Source organism: Anas platyrhynchos, chromosome 5 (assembly GCF_047663525.1).
Source record: "Anas platyrhynchos isolate ZD024472 breed Pekin duck chromosome 5, IASCAAS_PekinDuck_T2T, whole genome shotgun sequence".
Classification (NCBI taxonomy): Eukaryota; Metazoa; Chordata; class Aves; order Anseriformes; family Anatidae; genus Anas; species Anas platyrhynchos.
The window spans coordinates 22159318-22180017 of record NC_092591.1 but is presented as its reverse complement, the minus strand read 5'-3'; the positions used below and the strand labels follow the sequence as shown (position 1 = coordinate 22180017).

Sequence of the window (20700 nt, the reverse complement as noted above, 5' to 3'; positions counted from 1 at the left end):
TTTTCTGCCTCATCTTTCCCTGTGTGTTTTCTCATCCTCCTGCTTCCCTGGGCAGAGTTGTATCCTGCACGATGCTGCGGGTGAACGCCATGAGCTGTGCTGTGGGTCACTGCAGTCAGCTGGCCCCGGGAATGGTCAAGGGCAGTGGTCTGAGAAAGAGGGCAATTTTTAAATTAAAAGGGGAAAAAAAAAAAAAAAGAGCAATCCATTTTAGATATGGGAGAGAAAAACATTTGGAAAGCTTTTCACTTAACAAGGCTCTTCTGTGACATTTAGATGCATTTATACAAGTTAAAAAGGAATTTGGCACCTTCCCACCTCACTCAGCAGGCTTAGAAGAGAAAAAGCAAATAAAAAGACAAGATTACTTGATATGTTGCTTTGTTTTGTTCACATGAAGCGTTGTGCCCGTTGATGTTGGCTGAGTACTATTACAGCCCACAAAGGGCCTTGACAGCAGAGTCATATTCAGCCAGGACCAGGGCTTTCTTTCTAATGAGGAAAGATAATTATCGTGCCAATCTCTGATCGCTTTTTACTAGGTGCATTTAATCTAAAGGAAGATAGGAGCATCTTCCATCTAATACAGACTTGAGAGCGGGGCCAGCAGGTGTAACAGAGTAATCACTCTGAAGGATTTGTTCATTATTTCCCAGAAAGACAGAGGGGAAAAGTCTTTGTGTCACTGTCTCGCTCTGTCTTCACTGCTCTTGAGTTCAACTCGTGCCGTTTGACCACGATGGCCCCACTTCTCTAAGGATCTTTAGATCCCATCAGAAATGCTCCTGACAAGCATTTATAACTGGGTTTGACAGCCAAGTGCTCTCTCTCTCCCCCCCCTGCCTCTTTCTGCTTGAAAGGGAAAACCTGAGTTGTGTTGGATGAGAAGTGGCTGGTGTGGAGTCTTTTCTGAGGCGTCTGCTCCCGTAGCTCTAGAGCTGTGTGGGCACAGTCGTACGCTCGCGTGCATTTTTGTACAGTGCAGGTATCTCTGTAGATGTGCGTGCACCTATCTGCATTCATGTGGATGAATGTTCTTGTGTCTTTGCTGTGAAAACACACAGGTGCACATCCCAGGGGAGTGTGTTTTGAGCACATACTCTGGGAGGTGTTTACATTGTGCACGTTAATTTGTGCACTCAGTGCATTCATATCTACAGATTTATGGCTTCTGATTATAGAGAACCCTCTCTAAGACTTCTGGGAGAGCTATAATTTAGGATTGTCTCATGTATCTTTTTCTCAGTTACAACAAATTCATGGAGCTCCTGGTTTTGCACACTTGTTCCTAGCACAGATTATCTCACTAATCCCATTTACTACTTGGTCCCACAGTCATACCAGAGTGGTTGCCACTGGCTTGGGAGCAAGTGGCTCTGGATAGCACTGTATAAAGTGATTTGCTTCTAGGAAAAGGACAAACAATTTGATTGTGAAATACAGCAATGTTAGGAAAAGGGGTCTTCCTTTAGGACAAGGTTTTGGGATTCTCCAGCAACATGGTCAGATATAGAAACTCCAGCTAATCTCACAAAGATTTCATTTATTTTGTCTTTACCTTTACAATTAATTCTTTTACAACATCTCAGTGTTCACCATTTCTAACATGGGGTAGATCTCTGCAGTGAAGGTGCACACTGAGCCTGGAGACAGCTGGTGCGAACATTGAGCTGTAGGTGCTGTGGAAGTGGGATTTTTACATGTTATCTGGATTACTCCAGGACCAATAATGGAAAAGTTGGCAGGATTTGACTTGTTGGATTTAGTTGTCAGGCTTAACAACTCATTGGAGTGAATGGAAGCGTACAGACCTCACAAGCCTGTAGTTTTATGATACCTACAGGCTTATCACTGCATTGGTTTATGTGTGGTTCAAGATCTTCTCCCCATATACTTCTAGATTGAGACGAGTATACCTTGATCACCTAGTCCACTGAATAAGCAATTTTTCTTGCACTCTAGCAAGGTACAGCAGTGGTGAAGGAGAACATCCTGACCTCTTTTGATTCATGCACACTATTCACTGCAACACAAATTTCTCTCAGTGCAAGATGAGGCACTAAAGTCACACTGTTGGCTCTGAGGAGAGAAAGCTGTGAGTAAATCTTTTTGATCCACATCCCAGTGTCCAGCTGCTGAAACAACTGTTAAGACAGGTGTGTCTAATTTTAGCTTTTGAAACAGCTGGGCAAAGTATTGGCTGTGTTTCAGCAGTTTTTGCTTAAAGAGAAGGCAGGTGGCATTCTATGAACATGCCACTATTGAATTAGACCTATTAATATTGGTGAGTCAACTTAACTTAATTCTCTCAACACGCTAACAAGAGCACTTTGGAAGGATTGGAGAAGAATGACAGGGTACCTTGGATAAACCAAAAGGGAAAGAGATTGCAGTGTGCATGTTCTAGCAACAGCAATTTAATCAATTTAGGTGCATCTGTGCTACCCATCACTTTGCTGGCTGTTTGGATTTCTTTTGCCTGGGTGACTTCAGGCATATATGTCCAATCTGTATTTTTTAAATGAAGGCACACTCCACTGAAATAAAGATTATACATGCACTTAAATAGATAGATAAGAATGAGAGAACATTAAAAAAGCCACCGGCAGCCCTGTTCTCAGTGATTTTGTTTTTTGTTGCAAAATCAAGCATTCAAAGTTGAGGCATGCTGCAAGTAAATGTTACATCTTCCCCTTTCTACATTCCTTTCAGTCTTTAATTACAGGAGTTACATGTTACTGGGGACTCCTGATTTCTTTGTGAGGCAGTAACAATCATTGTTTGAAACACCTTCGTGTAATACAAAAATGCTGTGGTCTGTGAACCTCCTGCTTTAGTCACTACAAATACGAGGGGTGTGTTGAATAATGAAGAGGAATGAGGGGATCTAATAATTAAAGGATTTGAATTCCACCTTGACTACCTGGGTTGTACTCCTGTTGTTACTGCAGGTTTCTAGAGATATATTCTTCCTGGAAACAAGTGAATATGTTGCAGAAGCGAGTCCTGAAAAGCAGGAACAATGGGTTGTTACTGGTGTATGCTTTTATTTTGGTCTATTTATATCCACGAGAACAATGGCTTTGAAAGCCCAATCACCTGGATAGTTCAAAATCTCTGTTAGGAAGGAGTAGAGAAGATAATGTAAGATATTTTAAAAATGAGACATTCTGTTCACATTCCTTAGCAGCATCTGATCGTGCTAAGGAGGGTATAAGTAGCATCTAGCTCCTCCAGATGTCAGCTATTTAGAGAGACACACACCAGAAGTTCTGTGGACAACAAATGACTGAGTCCCACGCAGGATGCTCTTCTTGGCGAGAAGAGAAATGGGAGTGAGTGGGTGAGCCTGTGTGTGTTCGTGTGCAGGATGGGAAGGGCAATTACAAAAATGGGAGACGGAGAGGGAGAAAAGTGGAGATGGCTGGAGGTAAAAATACTTGCTAAATGCCAGCTGTCTCATGGATGGTGTGGGATTTTGCCTGGAGTAGTCTTAGTACTTTGTCTCGTCTGATTTTAACCCTTCAAGCTTTTTTTCACCGTGACAGATGTAATGTAAGCCAGGTTAGGCTCTGTATCAACATCTGGGTGTGTATCATTTTCAGCCTGTAACTAACAATCTAAGAAAGCCGTATAATGAGAGCCATTTGTTGTAATACAGCTTGCTGTGAAAAAGTAAAACAAAACAATTAGACCTTTCTCTGTTGGAAGTAGAAGCTTTTCAGGAACATATTTCTTTAGACCAAAGAAAAAAAAATGCTAAGAAGTTCTCTAAGCCCATCAGTATTTCTGGAATGGAGCGAGGAGTCTCGTAGAACCCACAAGTCCAAGGATGGATTGGGGAGTTTGCTCAGGTGCACAGATCTGGGCTCTAATGTTGAATCCTGCAAGGAAGGGGATCTGGTCCTGCACTGCATGTGTTCCCAGTGAATGCCCTTGTTTCAGACCTACCAGGTCAATCTCTTCTTCTTCCATGTATAGTTCAGATGTAGTTTCAGATTCAGATATAGTTTAATGTTCTCTAACAATGTGGAATGAGTTCAGTTGGTGAGCTTAAACTAGAAAGAATGACTCAGCTGGTGGTTATGGGCTTTGTTGGAAAAGCAGGGAACTCGGAAATGCCCGAATGAGAGAGGATCCAGATTGTGTGCCTGTATGCCATATGTCGGCTCTAACGTTGGGGGTCCCCTGGGGTTAGCTTTGGCCATTCTCACTGTTTATGATTTTCCTTGAAAGGTATTAGTTTTGAGTTAGCTTGACATCAAATGAAAATAACTATCAAAATCTCAATTTTCTTAATGGAGTGGAGTTGTCTTTTTTGCTTACCCTGTGTACAATACACATTCCTCACTTGAGTCAGAGGTAAGAAAGGAAAGCTGGATTTTTCGAAGATTCTTGGCAATGAAAAGCATGCCTCCTTTCAAAATTGTTAGTTTCTGTTTTGAAAATCAAATATCAAATGTAACTGATAATAGGATGGGGATCTCTGGCTCCCACTGCTCTAAATAATGGCCCCTGCGTTTCTTTCCCTTCCTAGCTGATTTGTATGTGCTGTTAAAAAACAGAATCTGTTTTCATCTTATTACTACTGATCATGAGTAAATAAATAACGTTAAGGATGAAACAATGGAGAGGTACATTGGTTGTGGGATCGGTGATATTGCAAACACAAAAATTGTCTTGAATCCCATCTCATACCCACCAGAGCAAGATTGTTGCATACAGTTACTTTTTTAATCCTACTTTAATCCTACAGCAGCAAGACTTCTGGCACTTTCTTTGGGCCCATTTCCCCAACCGAAGTTGGAGATGCACTGTCACACTAGTTTTGAAGTTTACATTTGTGAAATACATTCCTGCTGCCTCAGACTGCATTAGATAATTTCTTTCTCTTTCCCCATGCAATTTCAGCTCAGTGGCTGGCTCTGATACCACAGCAGTGTTTGTGTGGGGGGAAGGAGCGGCAGTCTCCCTGCATTTGTGTCCTAGCCAGGCTAGGTCTTGTTGCCAGCACTAGATGAAATCTTCTATTTCCAGTGGAGAGTAATGCTTGATCAAAGTGGCACAGAATTACTCACCTTTGAAGGTTTCCTTCTGCTGCTGCTATTGCTGTTGTCCTTTAACAAAAATGTGCTTCATTACCATATATATGTAGTAGAGCTCTAAGACATTGAATTATCTGTCTTTCATAGTATATTGTTTGGCTCTGGTACTCTCTTTACAGAAAGGTTTCTTTCAATATAGCCTGTAGTGAGAAGCTGACACACTATAACTTAAGTAGTCGCACTACTTGAGGCCGTACTGTACTCGAGCAGAAGCACGGTGTTATTTTAGTCTGGTTTTCTAAGGAAATGACACTTCTGAAGTCACCCTAAGGTCGTTGCCTCTTTGGTCGCCTGGCGAACAACCACCACGTTTGACAGAAGGGCAGAAGCCCCAGAGACGCTGAATTCCTACAGCATTTGTTCCTCGTCCCCGCTGAGGCTGAGGGCTGCTCTACCAGCTGGCAGGCTTACGGCTCTGAACCTGCACAGCACAGGCTGCCTCTTCCTCTGCCAGGACACGACATGAAGCAAGGAGAAAGCGGAAGGGGAAATAAGGAAATATGACAAAAATCTGAGCGTGTCAGAGGAGGGAGGGAGGGAGAAGGAGGGGGGAACTGAGCGTGGTATGGTGAGGTTATTACAGGGAGTATGGGGGGGTCTGATAAAGGGGGCACACGATGCCAAATTTCCTACTCAGTTATTTCTGTAGTTCTGATGTCTGTAGAACAACTTTTTGGGTAGCCAGGAATATCAGATGTCCTCTTTTTATCTGCCTACCGCTAAGTTTCTGAGGATTACATGTAGCGTAGGGGCTGGTAGTGGGCAAGAAGCATCTCAGTGTCAGTGCAAAAAAAAGTGTTATACCAAGCACCTGTATATCTGTTTATTTTGTTCATCACACACTGCTGACTGTCTCTTGTAGGTTTTTTTTTGGTAGCTTGGGCTGTCACAGAATAGCTATGTGCTGATTTCTGTGCAGGAGGAGATGAGAAAGCAGAGATGAAGACAGCGACAACATGATTCAGAGTTAGTCATCCCGAAGACCACTCAGTTTTCTTTCATCCTCAGGATAGCCACCACACTTCTGCCAGTACCCTGAAGGAGTCAGTGACAGGCTGCGTGTTGCCTTCCTGAATGCTCATTTTTGGTGACTGATAAAAAGAGAACAAGCAAACATGTGATGAAATGTGGCATCTAGTTAGAACTAGGCAGACATAACCTTAAGGGATGATTTAAGGGATGGATTTGTCCAGGGTGTGGGTGGCTTTTCTGTGACCAACCAGAAGTTCATAAGGAATGGAAATAAGCATGACTCTTCCACCACAGGGATTTATTTATTTTTGGCCCTTTTCTGGGATCTTCTGTAGTTATCCCTGGTTGGCAGTCTGAGGAAGAGATAAGAGGCTACAGAGGAGAGAGAGGGGCAGAAATAATGTGTGCATGCACGTGTGTGTGTATGCATCTGACTAGTTTAAACATAATCCCTGCATTCCTGTCATTAGCTTTTCCCTTGACACGTTACAGTGAGTAGCTGGAGATGTCTGTCTGTCCAGTCCAGTAAATAGCACACCTGTGTTGGAGCAGTGCGTGCTTATCTGTTGTATACAGCTTATCAACCAGGGAGTGTGCTGCTCCTTCCCCCTTCTTTGTTCCCTCTTCCCGATTTTCACGGTTGCTTGGTGGTTAAAGCCTGTGTATTCCTGATGCCTGCACTTGCTCTGCTGCTAGCCTTTGCAGCTCGGGTCGGGATTTATTGCTGCTGAGTGCCTCCTCCTGCTCCCCCCACCACTAATTCCTCCTCATGTTGCTCAGAGATGAGGGTGCCAGGTGAAGGGAAGCGTTCAGTTTGAGAAAGCAGGCTTCTTGCATCCCTGTGACTAGTGCACACGCGTTGAATCACGGGCAGGATGGGGGATTTGACAAGACAAGGAAACTGCTGGTGTCTCAGGAGACCTGCAGTGCTGGAGGAGCTTGTGGGGGTGGAGTGGAGCTGGAGACCCTGGGGAATGGTAGGAGGGTGAGGTGCTTCACACGGAGAGAGGTGTTTTTAAAGCAGTTTGTACTCCTTACGTTAATTCTCACTATTGTGCTTTTGTTCAGCTTCTCTGCTGGAGACCCGGTGTCCCAGTAAATCCTCCCATCAGTTGCCACAAGTGGACCTGCACTGTATTTTGCTCCCACCTCTTTGATTTGCCTGTGTGGGTGTGTTGCATGCCTTGAGGCACCGGCTTGCTGCCGGGCCTTGTCCTCAGCAGCATTAAATGCACCAGCAGGGAACAGGTGGCTGATACTGTACTATCACCCATCCCAGTGCAGTGCTACGGTGACCTAAGCTGCATTTTCTGAGATGCCAAACCTATCTCAGTGGAAAAGGCCTAGTATCAGGGCTCAGCCGTATTTTCCATGTTACAGAATATAAAAATAGAAGTAGGTGGCAGGGTGTGAATATGGGTCCTTCTTCTATGCAAGAGGAACAAAAATCATACAAGTAATGTAAACAGGGCTATCATCAGTGAGATGATAGAGGTAATGTTCTTCTGTATGCAGTGCTAATGAGACTTCATTTGGAGGACTGCACCCAGTCCGTGGCACTGCACTTCAAGAAAAATGGAGATATTTAGGAAAAGTCTTTAAGAAACTAGCAATAATGATCACAGTCTAACAACCCTGGTTCTCTAAGGAGGAGTAAAACAAATTCCTTTGTCTAGTGAAGACAGACAGCAGAAGTCCTCAACTATATAAAGGGTACCTGTAAAGAGAAAGGAAATAATCCTTCTTCTGTGAGAGGGCAAGAAATAACAGAAGTAATATTGCAATTAAAAGCAAGTGAGTGTGACACTGTGTGTGTGTGCGTAAGGGCAGTACAGTTTGCCAGGATGGGAAACCTTAGAAGACTGATAAATAGGGACAGGTATAAGCTGTAAAGCAAAACTTTGTTAAACTCATTCATTAACAGGATACTTTATGCTAATGGTTAATTATCAACCGCTATCATAAATTATTCCTTCATGTACAGAACTGTTAGACTCTAATGCTTATGCCCCAGGTACCTGTCACTGCACAGTCCCGTAGAGCCAATTCCCTGCAACTGAGAGCTGTTGCCCCGGATGGTCCTAGTTGCAGAAGGTGAAGAGAAGGATGAGAGAGGCTGGAAGTGGTGGTGGTTTGTCTTCTTTGCTAGCTTCTCTTTTCATGCCCAATGTTTTAATGCTACTTTCACCCTCTCAGAAGTGGGATCCTCAGCTGCTAACAGGGGTGTCTTTTTTCCACTCCCTCCCAACCCGCCGTTCTTTTTGTGCCTTCACCAGGATGTCCTGCCTGTTCACATCCCGTATGCTTCTCTTGTCCTTCATGTTGCAACTTTCTGTTACTTGGATGCCTCCTATGAACACATGAGTATATTGTTTTCCCCTTTGGTGGTCGTATCGCTCACATTCTCAGTGAAATGCTTATATATACCATAGAAGTATTGCAATATATACTGTTGTTATAATATTATTATGAAGCTCCTTCTGGGTGTAAGGAATGCTGATATTAATTATAGTTTGATTAAAACATTTTGATTTATAGATGTCAGAGCCACTTCTTTAACTAAAACAGCTTTCTGAGAATAAATAAATAAATAAATAAATAAATAAATAAAAAGCTGCTGATAAAGACAGCTGAGCACTGGTGTATATAGAGTTTCCAGAGACATTGATTCTTCATCACTGCAAGTTAGACATCACCAGGAATGTCACAGGTTAAATTTATTCCACCTTGGAGCAGAGAGATGGACTAGGTGGACTTGAGGCTCCCTGCCTGCCTTGTCTATTACCAGCCTGGTTACTTGGAGAGAAAATTTATTTTCTGTCGTGGTTGAGAACAGCCAGACTACATCCTGCGTGCCACGCTCAGGTTGTGGTGTACCACCACGCAGGTGGTGTGGTGCAGGCACGGTAGGTAGAAATTTCTGCTTCCTCTGGGTGAGGAGGTGTTCATCTAACGGGCTGACTGATTGCTGTGCCCTAGTCAGGAGGTCGGTTTGCCACAGACCGTGCAGCATGGGCTCTTTCAGGGTTAAAAGCAGAAGAATCATTCCCCACAGTGTCTCCTTTTGTCCTTCCAATTTTTTAGCTTTGGCTGCTCTGACCTTCTTTTTCTCTTCATCTTCTGCACACTGACAAGGTATACATCTTAGGAAATTACACCTATCAGCAGCTCCCACACGAGCAGGCTTGGCCGCAGGAGACGCTTCACTCTTTGTCTGGCTGGCGGTGAGACACTTGTGTCATTGAAAGATTTTCCCCCTACATCTCTCTTTGCTTTTCTTTTAATTCTTTTTTTTTTTTTTTTTTTTGCATTCGGGAGACTACCGCAAACACCAGTCACCTGGCAGTTATTGCTGTGAGATGAACAGGTGATTACAGGCAAAAGCCAGGGAAGATGATAGGTGGAAGGGAGAAGAGAAGCAGAGGGGGGAGCCTGTGCAGTGTCTATTAGAGAGCTTGCCTTTCATTAGCACAGAAGCCAGTTTAAAGGAGCAAAAGCAACAGTTTTTTTTCCAGCTTTTCCTTTCTGCATCAGACAAGATTTCTTTGAGTGTAAAAGGAAAAGTCTCCCTCCTGCTCTCATGGGTAAAAATTAAAACAGTTCCTTATCTATCACAGCAGCTATTTTAACTCCGTCTATTCCCTGTCTCTTTCTAATTCAGCCTTTCAGGTACCATTTGAGTTTTAGATTTCAGAGCTCTTCAGAAATAATTTCCCTGCACTTTTCTTCCACCCTAAAAAATTCATGACATAAATGTTAATTCTGCAGCGTTAATATTTAGCACTAGCATGTAAGGTGCTGGGCTGGCAGACCTTGGACACCTAAATCTAGATCTGTGGAATAGATAGTGCCAAGACAACGGTAGGTCACACTTCCTTCCCTGTGCTCTGCTATGTGTCTAACCTTTCACTGCTGTGAGGCTCACTGGTGGCAAGGGATTGATTGCAGCAGCATGTTATCCCAGGCAGGGCTCACACCTCGGCTGGGAACAGGCTGGTAGCCTTCACCTGAAACTTGCCAATGCTGATTCCAGGCATGGGCAGAGCAAGGTACACATATATTTTTGTTTCCACAGACACAATAACTACTTGCATCCATAGTATCAGTTGCTAGGAGTTATGCTAGAGATTAATTTGGCTCAGCATAAAACCTGGCTAATTGCAGAGTTGCCTGCCTGTCAGAGGGGCTGTTACGAATGATAGACAATGCAGTTCTCAGTGTGTGCTACAGGTCACTGCCGTTTTATTCTGGTATCTTCAGCGAAACATAGGTAGTAGTGGTACGCAGGTGTGAACTCTGTGACAGAAAGTTCAGGAAATGAAATCCATCAGGCTCTTTTTTTTACACTGATGATTGAATAGCTATCTAAGGTTGAGCAGTGGGCAACCCTGATTTCTTCAAACTTGGCCATTCTTCTATGTTCTGTAGTCTTTCTCAGCTTGTAAAACCTTTGATAAAAAGGCACATTGCTTTAAATGGTACAAGAGGTAAAAGTAGCTTCTGTTTCTCGGCCTGATGAGATTTGAGAGTTCTCACTGAACCCAGTGTGTACTGAGAGTGAGCAGGATCTTGTCATCATTTTGAGGCAGCTTTAGGAGAAGGGAGGCTTGGTGGGGCCGTGTAGACAGCTGAGGTGTCTCTGAGGCATACTCAGAGAAGACAGAAAGGAGATTAACATGCTCAAGGCAGTTGCACTAGTCACTCCTTTGTAAAGTCACGACTGCCAATATCTGAACCTTTTCATTCTCTTAGGTTCACAGACTAGCAGATTTAAGCCAAAAAAGAACTGTTTGCTCATTAAGCTGGCCCGACATATGTTGGCTTGTGCCTTTCCAAGCAAGTCTGTAAACTCTCTGGGAAAGGGACTCTGCTTCTGTAAGTTTACATAGCGCTGAGTACACTGGATTGTCTTTTGTACATTAATCTAATGAACAGGGCCAATTCTATCATGTTATTGTCAGTTTGCGTTAGCAAATTCTGACATTGCTTCTTTCTCTATCACAATTGATTAATGATTACCAAAATGTGATATATTGGTGCATTTATTGCTCCCACACTTGTTCTTGCTTGTTTCCATTAACCTAAGACTGTAGGTGTGAAATATCAGAAAAGGCTGAACTTTGCAAGATTTCTGACCCTTAAGCTGGATGGTCGGCAGTACTGAATTTGTGCCCCTCATCTTCTGTCAGAGCTCCCCGTGGTTACTCTTGCTTTGGGCTAACCTACTGCTAGCCCAAGCTAACTGCTTGTAATCAGCTTGCATTTCTCCTCTCACAAATGAGTATCAAGCATCTGATTGCCCTTCACTGATGTCAGTCCACTGTCTCTGTTGAATTTACTTACCCTGACATAAATGAGAGCAAATCTAGGCTCCAGAGTTTCTGTATTAGTTGCTGGGGGCAAACCACAATCCCTTGGGGTTGAGCTGGAAAGAGAATTAGACCTGCTTGTGTCACTGGTAACACCGAGGCTTATGTCTCGGATTTGGTAGGTAACTTAACTGAATGCTGAATGAAAGCACAGAAGCCCTGAGAACAGATTGCTCTTTTTTCAGAGATACAGAATAGAACTGAGAGCTAGGGGGACTGCAGCTGGTTGGGGATGCACAGAAAAGGTACTGCACAGCAGCAGCTGTGTCTGTGGTCTTCAGCCCCATTCTGGCACACCTCTCCCCTCTCCCTCTGGATGAGCAAATGCTGATAATTCTTTGGTGCTGTTGGCTCTAACTGCCAGAGAGGCGGCTCTGACACAGGCAGTGGGGTGCTGGGGACTGCTCTCAGAGCAGTTCGTTCTGCCAGCGCTGCTGAGGAGCTACCAGCATCCCGGTCACTGCTGTCCTCAGCAGTATTTGAAGTAGCTCACTAAAGACAAAGGTTTCTTGTACGCCAGTCCTAAGCTCTATACAGCAGGCAATCTCCTCTGGTTTATTTTATTTTATTTAAGCCACTATTTTAGGATTGTAAGCAGAACCGTCTTTCACCCTCCTCCTTGTTCTTGGGAAAAAAAAAAAAGAAAAAAAAAAAAAGAAGCAGCAAAGAATGAAACTATTTTGAACCTTTAGAGAAATAGTTTGAGTCAGGGAAAAGCTTTTGGGTCAAAACCTGTCCTTGCTGACTTTACTCTCTTGACCTTATCACATAGCGTTGCATGGGCTAATGCGTTAGCCTCTGCTGGGTGGGGCCAGCACTGTCATCTCTGCGGCTGTCACCCTGTATTGCTAAAAGCTAATGGACATTCCCCTTTGGATCTGGTTTTAGAAATCTGTGTTTTTAGAGTAGAGCTGACTGCTTTTTCAGTTATGAATGCAGCAAAATAGAATATAGAATATCCTGAATTGGAAGGGGCCCATAAGGATCATTGAGTCCAACTTCTGGCTCCACATAGGTGCACTCAGAAACTCAGACCATATGACTAAGCGCACAGTCCAAGCGCTTCTTAAATTCTGACAGGCTTGGTGCCATCCTTGGGGAGCCTGTTCCAGTGTGCGACAATGCTCTCAGTGAAAAACCTCTTCCTGATATCCAGCCCGAACCTCCCCTGTCACAGCTTGACCCCATTCCCACAGGTCTTATCGCTTGCTACTAAAGAGAAAAGCTTGGCAACTGCCTCTGCACTCCCCCTCATGAGGAAACTGTAGGCCACAATGAAGTCTCCCCTCAGCCTCCTCTTGTCCAGGCTGAACAGGCCCAGTGACCTCAGCCATTCCTCATACATCTTCCCCTCTAGGCCTTTCGCTATCTTTGTAGCCCTTCTCTGGACACTCCAATAGTTTCGTTAACAACAAAGATTTAATATGAAATAATGATATATAGAGTTAGACTTGCTAACATGAGTAAGGTAGACTACACAGTTTTCCAGAGCTTGATGCCGTCTTGGTCTCTTTCTGGGATTTTAAAAACCCAGAAACATTTGGTTTATTATTTATCATTTCTCAGAACATGTTGGCCCCCTGCTCTTGCAGTAAAAGAAACATATATAAGAAATAAAACTACTTTTCTCATATCTATAGGGAGCAAGGTTATCCTTGAAGGCACCCATCTCAGTTCTGAAGACACCAGCACACTTAGATTGTATCTTTACCCAGATGAACCTAATAGGAAAATAACAATGCCTTTTTTGAAGTAAATCCATTGGGAATAATGTTGTTCAAACTGTACTTCTGCCTCTAAACTTCCCCGTGCCACCCAAGAGGGGAAATCAAGTTGAAGTCTGCCCTGTTCCTGCAGTGGTGCTGCTAAATAAATGAGTCACTTGTGAATTACAGGGCAGTAAATACATCTACCAGCACCTCATAAAGCAAGGCAGAGTGAAGTTCCAGTACTTTATGGTGTCACCAGAACCCTGTGATGTATTTATAGCCAGCTTCACAGTTTTTCCTTTTTATTTTTTTTTATTAATATTATTTTTTTTTATGTTGTACAGATTGGCTCTCTTGGCCTTCCTCCTTTTTGCCTGAGGCAGTTTACCCGGTGGTTTGTAGCAAGGGAAGGCTGGTAGGCAGAGCTCGGCCGGGAGGGCTCCCCAGCACAGGGACAACACCCAGCAGCTCCCTGTTTGTCCTGTACAGGGACTAGCGGGTGTTTGCTGGCTTAGGCCAGGGCAGCTGGAAGTGGTGCTGGTCTCCTTTGTGCACCCCCTGCTCCTGAACTGGTACCCGGGATGTGGGGAAGAGCTGGTGGCAGAGCGGGTGAGGGCGGTACCTCGGTGTGGGTTTGGGTGAGCGGAGAGCTGAGGGAAGGAGCAGTGACTTGCTTGGGAGCTTGGTAACTCCCAAGTAAGGCGGGGATGTGGGCTGTCAGTGGTAAATGGGAATGGGGAGCCCGAGGGTGCTGCCATGGGCAGATGGGTCAGCAGCGTGTTGTGCCAGGTTGTACCCCCCTCCTATCCCCAGTTAGAGTTTAATGGTGAAGTCAGGAGCACGGGGACACTTCATGTCAAAGCCACGCTGCTCCTGCGCATCCTGCCGCACACAGGGCAGCGCCTCCGCTCCTCAGCAGAACTCCGGGCGGCCCCGGGCGGGCTGAACGAGTGTCCGCCACAACACGCACACTGTGTCCCCTAACGGGACGTGCCAGGGAGAACGGAGAGCCCCGCTGCCCGCTCCGTTCCCTCCTGCTCTGAGCCTGTGTGCCCTGACCTGCAGGGGGTGCCCGGCCCGGTGCCGCGGGGCCCCGTGAGCAGCCCCCGGGCACCGCCAGGCCCCGGGGCAGGGCCGGGCCGGGCCGGGGGCGCCTGCGGGGGGCGGCGCCGCTCCTCGGCCGTGCCCATCCCCGCCCGGCGCCGCCTCCCCCCGGAGCCAGCCAGTCCCTCTGCGGAGAGCAGCCGCCACCCCCATTGGCTCGCCGCGGCCGGGACATTTGCATACGGCTCGCCCATTGGCCGAGCCGCTTCCCCGGCTGCGCTTCACCTGCGCCGCCGAGTTGGCCGCACTTGGCGCGCCGGCCGCCGGCTGCCCGCCCCCGGCTCGGCTCGGCTCGCACAGCCCCGGCCCCGCTCCCGGCCCGAAGAGCTGGCGCTGCCCCCCCGGCTGCACAGGGTTAACCGGCATCAGCCCTCGGCCGCCCGCACCCGGAGGACGGAGGATAACGAGCCCGAGCCGCGTGTGTGTGCGCCCGGCAGTTCTGCATCGCAACGCGTGTAGTGGAGAAGCACCAGAACCCCCCTGGAACCGGGATAAAAAAAAAAAAATCCAACATTTACCTGGGGTCTCTGGCTTTTTCTTCTTCTTCTTCTTTTTTTTCCGCGCTCAGTAGCCCCTCCGAGCTCGGTGCGGGCCGGGCCAAGTCCCCGAGCAGCCCGGGGTCCCGGAGGACGGAGCCGGGGGAGCGGAGCCCCCGCTGCCATGTGCGGGTCCCCGCCGCTCCCCGGCAGGCTGGGACCGGCCGCGGGGCTCCTGCCGCTGTAGCTGCAGCCCCGGGAAGCGGCGCATCCTTCTCGTGGTGCGTGTGCGGTTCGCAGCCTCCCCCCTCCCTCCCCTTCCCTCCCCGCACACGCTCTCTCGCCCAGCCACACGCCGTCTCTTTGCCTCCTGCACACACGCCCGCCCGCCCCGCAGCCTCGGAAGCGGCTGTCCTCTCCGCTAGCATGGGTCCCCTGGCATCATGAACCTTGGCCTCTCTCCCCGGCTGGAATCCAGACCGCCCGCCTGTAGGTGCCCCGTGCCTTGACCATGCACCTGAGAACAGACCCCAGCACCTGCCCGGGACGCCGCCCCGCCTGGACCCTGTGGATGTGCTCCCTCTTTTGGGGATGTATCGTCAGCTCTGTGTGGAGTTCCTCTAACGTGGCTTCTTCTGCCTCCTCTTCTTCGTCCGTATCCCAGGCTCAGTATGAGCATCACTTCCACGGCAGCAAGCACCACTCTGTGCCTATCTCAATCTACCGCTCCCCCGTCTCCCTGCGAGGAGGACACGGTGGGTGCCCCTCTTGTTTCTTTCTAACCTTTCCGCGGAGCAGCCGGAGCGGCGGCGGGGGAGCCGGGAGCGCCCCGCGCACGATGCCCGCGGCTCCGAAGGATGGGGCAAGGGTCCCCCAGCCCATCGACCCTCCCCGGCACCCTGAGCCGAGCCGGGTGCCGAGGTCGGGCCGCTTCCAGGGCCAGCCGTCCCCGCTGGGTGCTCCCAGCCGGCCGGGAGGGTGGGCGCCGGGGCCGGGTCGGGTCCCCTTGGGCTGGCGGCAGCGGCGGGCGGAGGGGGCCGGGGGGTCCCGGCCGTAATCGCGGTGGCCGCGGGGCCTTGCTGGGGATCTGGGGAAGGCGCCCACCGTGATGCTCTTACCCTGCCTTGCCCGGCTCTGCCCAGCTTTGCCCTGCCCTGCCCGCTCGCATCCTTCCCACTCGGGGCGCACGGAGGGACCCGCCGCTCTCCTTACCCTGGCTCCCCGCTGGGTGCCTGCCGGTGGCTTCCCCTGAAAGCCGGCGGTGGGAGATAGGGGGAGTGGGTTTCAGCCCCGGCAGCAAGGGGAACTGGAGTGTGAGGGATGCCGAGGAAGGGAGACCCGCCAGCATCCTATCCTGCCTCTGAAACGCTGAGCAGCACCCGGCAGCGGGACCAGCAGTGCCCCTGCCCACTTCTGCCGAGCCTGCCCTGAGAGGAGATCGCCTGGGCCCAGCCGACCTGGGGGCTCCCCCTCACTTCCCCCTTCCCCTGTCCCCCTGTCCTGTGCCCCTTGCCTTCGGCCGTAATAGCCGGGAGAGGCAGGCAGGCCGGGCCTGTGCCTTCCCCAGCAGGGCTGCAGGTCAGGGGCAGGTCCAGCCAGAGCGAGGATCCTGCAGCAGCCCTGCTCAGCTGCTTCGTACGGCAAAGGCAGCGGGAGCGACAGACTGGAAAGGTGACTGAAGTGTGCTGTCACACCCAGCGCTGTGCTTCTCCTCCCTCCCAGCCTGCTTTTCCCGGGGCTACTCCAGCTGGAGCTCCTCTGGGGCAGGGACAGGCTGGTTCCTCAATTCAGCACAACCGGGACTGTCTCACAGTCCTTGAGCACTGCTGCAGCCACCAGGGCTCCTGCTGTCGATGATTAATAACTGAAAACTGAGTTTCACATGGGTGGTACTTAACAGATGGTCTCGCTGCCTGGCATGGCACCGGTTCCCTTCCCATGTGGGGCCTGAATGTGCTCTGCTTGCTCCTTGGGGTGGAGGTGAACTTTGGAGTGGAAGTGGGAAATTGTGAGGCTGACGGGATGCCGCCACGTCTGTCTGCAGAAGTGGCTGCGCACCTCTGGCTCGACCCGCTTCGCCCAGCGCCGCTTCAGTCCCAAGCCCTCGCCTCTGCGGCACGGTGCTGTTCTGCAGCACCCCGGGCTGCCCCCTCCCACACCGCCTGAGCACCTGCAACCTGCCCTGCAGTGCTCCCTGACACCCTCTTCCCGCACCCTCCAGCAGCCCTGCCAAAGCACCTCCTGCTACCGCAGCCCTGCTCTGCTGGTGCTCGCTTGTGACCCGCAGCATCTGCCTCCTGGCTTTCTTCCTGAGCCCGTTCCCTCGCCACTGTGCCTCGTCTCAGACCTGTGGTACTGAGCTCCTACAACCCTGCCCACGTTCCTATAGACTTAACTGGATGGCCATCCCATGCTGTGCCATTTGACCTCCTCACGCTGCTCTGCTGCTCATCCGAGGGCTTACCCGTGACACTGCTGGTTTCAGTGTCCCTGTAACCCCTACGCAGCTCTGCCAGCGCATCCTCCTAGCACCTACTGCAGCCATGTCATGCGGCATTTCAACCTACCGTCCCAGGGCTCTCCCCTCCCTTCTTCTCTCCTTCCAACCTGTCCTCTCCCTCCTTTCTGACACCGGTTCTTCTTATTCTGCCCCTGCGCAGGCTTGCCTTTTTAGCTAACTGAGTGCTCCTTTGATGGAAGGGGGATAGTGAAGTCTGGCTCATAGGTCACTTGTGAGGAAAGGAGAGAAGGATGTTGCAAAATGTGATAGTGGTTAGCCTTGACATAAAATGCAGGTGATAGTCTGCGGGAGAGTCCATACTGTTTCCTGGTCAAGAAATGATAGTTCTTTTCTCCTTGATGACTTTTCCATCTGCCCTGAAAACCCAGCAAAGCCTCATTTAAGAGCCCTGTGTGAAAGCTGTTATCAACTTCAGTGAGAGACAGGCATTTTTTCCTGTATCCTCATTGCAGTAAGGAATCAAGGGAAATGGAGAGCTCTTGGAGCTCAGGCCAGCACATAAGCCAGCATGAGATTTTTTTTTTTTTTTCCTTTCTTACTCATGCCATGTAGCAAAGCTGGCATGGACACCCCCTTTGGCCACGAGTAAGAGGAAGAGTGTGAGAGAGAGAGATGAAAAAGAGACCACAAAGACAGCTGGTCTTGTAAACACACACATGGTTTATTTTTGTGTTTTCTTTCTCTGTTGCATGACAGAGGCCCTTGGAATTTGGATGTGTGACAGTGTTGAGGACTCAGATCCCTAGGAGGCTGTACGCTCCCTGTGCTTGTTGGGATTTTGATTTTTTTCTTTGCTGGAGGGAAATAAAAAATTCTGTCTGACTCCTGCCCTGCTCCGTGCTCACCGACATAAGAGGAAGGGGGTTCAGGACCCTGACCACCCTGCCGTGCCGCCTTCCAGTCCCGCAGTGCCGGCCACCGGCGCTCAGTTTTGTATCTAACTGTGTTTTGCTTTTTTTCTGACACATCCCAGTAGATTTCAATCTGTTTGAAGTAGTCTATTAGTATCTAGAACAGAGGAAAAGTAAACGTCTCCCAAGCGATGAACGCTTGTTTGGAGCCTCTGTTCTGCGCTCCTTTGAAATCAGTCAAAACCCTTCCTGTGGCTTAACATCAGCAGGACCAGGCACGGGTTGTGCAGCCCTCACAGCACTGGTGTAAGGAGAGTTAATCCTGAAACACCAGGCTGGTGCTTGCCGGTAGTCAAGCTGCAACCTGCAGATGTACTGCTTGGCACAGCACGTTGTCTCAAGGAGAAACTGTTTGTAACAGGCTTACCTCTCCGTCAGCAGGTGAGCAGACCTGCACCAGCGGGGGTGTTTTGCAAGGAGAAACCCTTTTTGCATGTGAGGACCTCTCCAGACTGACACAATCTTGCTCCCCATACAGTAGGAAGGGAAAGGCATGAATCCTCTTTGTTTCACTAAGTGCTCTTGGGACAGAGGGATGATAAATGTCCAGCTATGGAACAAAGTTGGGACTGTGTTTACTGAAAATCCGCATGTGCAGAATCCTTCTTCACCCCCTTATTTAGCACCCTGCTGGGTCAGCTGCCTTACCAAGCCCGCAGCAGTGGCTTCACAGCCCCTCTTTCCATATCTTCATCACCTCAGCTGCTAAATAATGCATGCCTGATCAGGTTAACAGATAAAATGAAGAGATTTGTGTATGTTTTGTCTTTGTGATGAATTAATTACTTTGATTTCTCCTTTTCTTCTCTGGCTGTATTTTTCTGGCCCTTCTTTATGGGTGGGTTTCAGGGGCGCACAGAGGTGATGTGTGATGCCTTGTGCAGGCTGCCCCAGCCCTCACAGTGCTGCTGAGCAGGGGCAGCTGTGGGAGAAATGGGGTTGTGGGGAGCATTTCTCTTTTGGTTTTCACCTTGCAGGGGCTAGGCTCCCTCAGGCTGTTGGACAATCCCCAGCAAACAGTGGAGGTTTGTCACAAGGACTGGCACCAAGCAGTCAGTCACCAGATCTTGCAGGTGTAACTGTCAGGTCTTCGTCAATTCTCAGAAGTCTTGTCATTTATATGAAGCATTTCTATCTCTTGTGTCATTTTTGAAATTAGCACATGAGAACGAATGCTTGGACAGATCAGGGAGTGTTTCCATGAAACGGGCAGGTACTCTGCAAACCCGTGTCAAAGCTTGCCGCACACTGTGGCAAGCTGTGCCCCTGCGCCCTCTGTACAATACACACGCTCTACTCCTTGTTGTTCCTCCAGCGTGACCTCTTCCTTGTCTGAAGTGCCTTTGTTATTCCAATACAGCCTCTTCTGTACAATAGAAAACTAATTCCTCATCCCTGGCACTGCCCATTCCCCAGTACCAAGCTGGACCTTCCCTGTTCACCCAGGAGATTACTTTGAGAAATGGTTGGTGCCTTTAACAAAAGGGAAGAAGTCTTCCTATACAGAACAGTCAGTGATCCAGTAAAATTAACTTCATTCAGAGCTTAAATTAGGGTTGCAGTTCAGTTCTGCACAAGTGAAAAGCCAGAAGTCTCTCTACTTTCCGTGGCTAGTCTCTGTCAACAATGAAGCCTGTATTTTCTGCAGACCAGTGACTCTGTATGCTCAGATGTTCAGATCCCCTTCCTCAGAACCACTAACAATAACTAATAATTTTAAAGAAAGGTGAGGTTTCTTTAAGTTGTCTCAAGCTGGCTATCCAGAAATGTAAGCACCCAAACTCACTAGTCCCTCTTAGTTTTGCTTAAGTGTCTCCAGCTGAGCTTCCCCTTCCCCCTGTGTTGAGTTTCCATAGCTCTTCTGAGAAAACACAGGATTTGGTAGTTGCACACAGGGAAATTCTGGTATACACAAAGGCTGCGTCCTCAAAATGAGGTTACTATTATTTTGTGCACTATTAGCATAAGGCAGTTTCTATTAGGGTGCTTTGACTTCTCAGTCTGCCGTCCTATGGAGTGCTCAGAATTTGCTGTTCCTGACGTGGAGCAGCTTGCGTTGATCTGTAAAATCAAAGCTTAAGTCTGTTCACCTGGTACTTGATCCTGTGAGATCCCAGTGATTTTATGAAATGTGAAACGAGAGAAGCCTAATGTTACTGTTGGATCCTGTCACACTGATTTAATGTATGTCTCTCTGCCCTTTGAAACATGTTCAGACCGGTGCTGCTGAAGGTACTGTTTCTTAAGAAATCTTTCCAAAAAAACCTTTTTGATAGATACTTAAGTGTTTACTCAATATTTCATAGCACATTTTTGCAAAAGTGGGAATGTTAGTACTGAGTCAGAATTAGATCAGGGCTTTCTTCCTCCCTATATTTATTTTTTTGCAAGTTAGCCTGGCTCCTTCTTCACTTTATCATTTCTGCTTTTGGATAATGTAGCCCTGACTTGTCAAGCAACTGCCACACTCTGCTGCAGAGGTGACTGCATTTCAAAGACAGATGAAGGATTCTGCTGTATGCTCTGTATAGAC

The 20700-nt window shown here is 48.2% G+C and overlaps 1 protein-coding gene and 1 long non-coding RNA gene across 11 annotated transcripts in view; one reads left to right on the top strand and one right to left on the bottom strand.

The window, feature by feature from the left end:
* The window catches only part of LOC140002594 (uncharacterized), a 97618-nt gene extending 82704 nt beyond the window's left edge, over positions 1-14914 (bottom strand). Inside the window, exon 1 of the long non-coding RNA XR_011809575.1 lies at positions 14778-14914. This is a non-coding gene — a long non-coding RNA (uncharacterized lncRNA). The remainder of the gene's footprint in view (positions 1-14777) is intronic.
* NRXN3 (neurexin 3) overlaps positions 1-20700 on the top strand; it is a 973627-nt gene that overhangs the window by 593099 nt on the left and 359828 nt on the right. For 5 of the 10 annotated variants that reach the window (XM_027458763.3, XM_027458759.3, XM_027458761.3 and 2 more), the window contains exon 1: positions 15033-15490. The exons of the other annotated variants lie outside the window; for them this stretch is intronic. In XM_027458763.3, the coding sequence (XP_027314564.1) occupies positions 15247-15490 (244 nt within the window). In that variant the 5' untranslated portion in view covers positions 15033-15246. Of the gene's footprint in view, positions 1-15032; positions 15491-20700 lie in introns of those variants that run through there. 10 annotated transcript variants of the gene reach the window in all.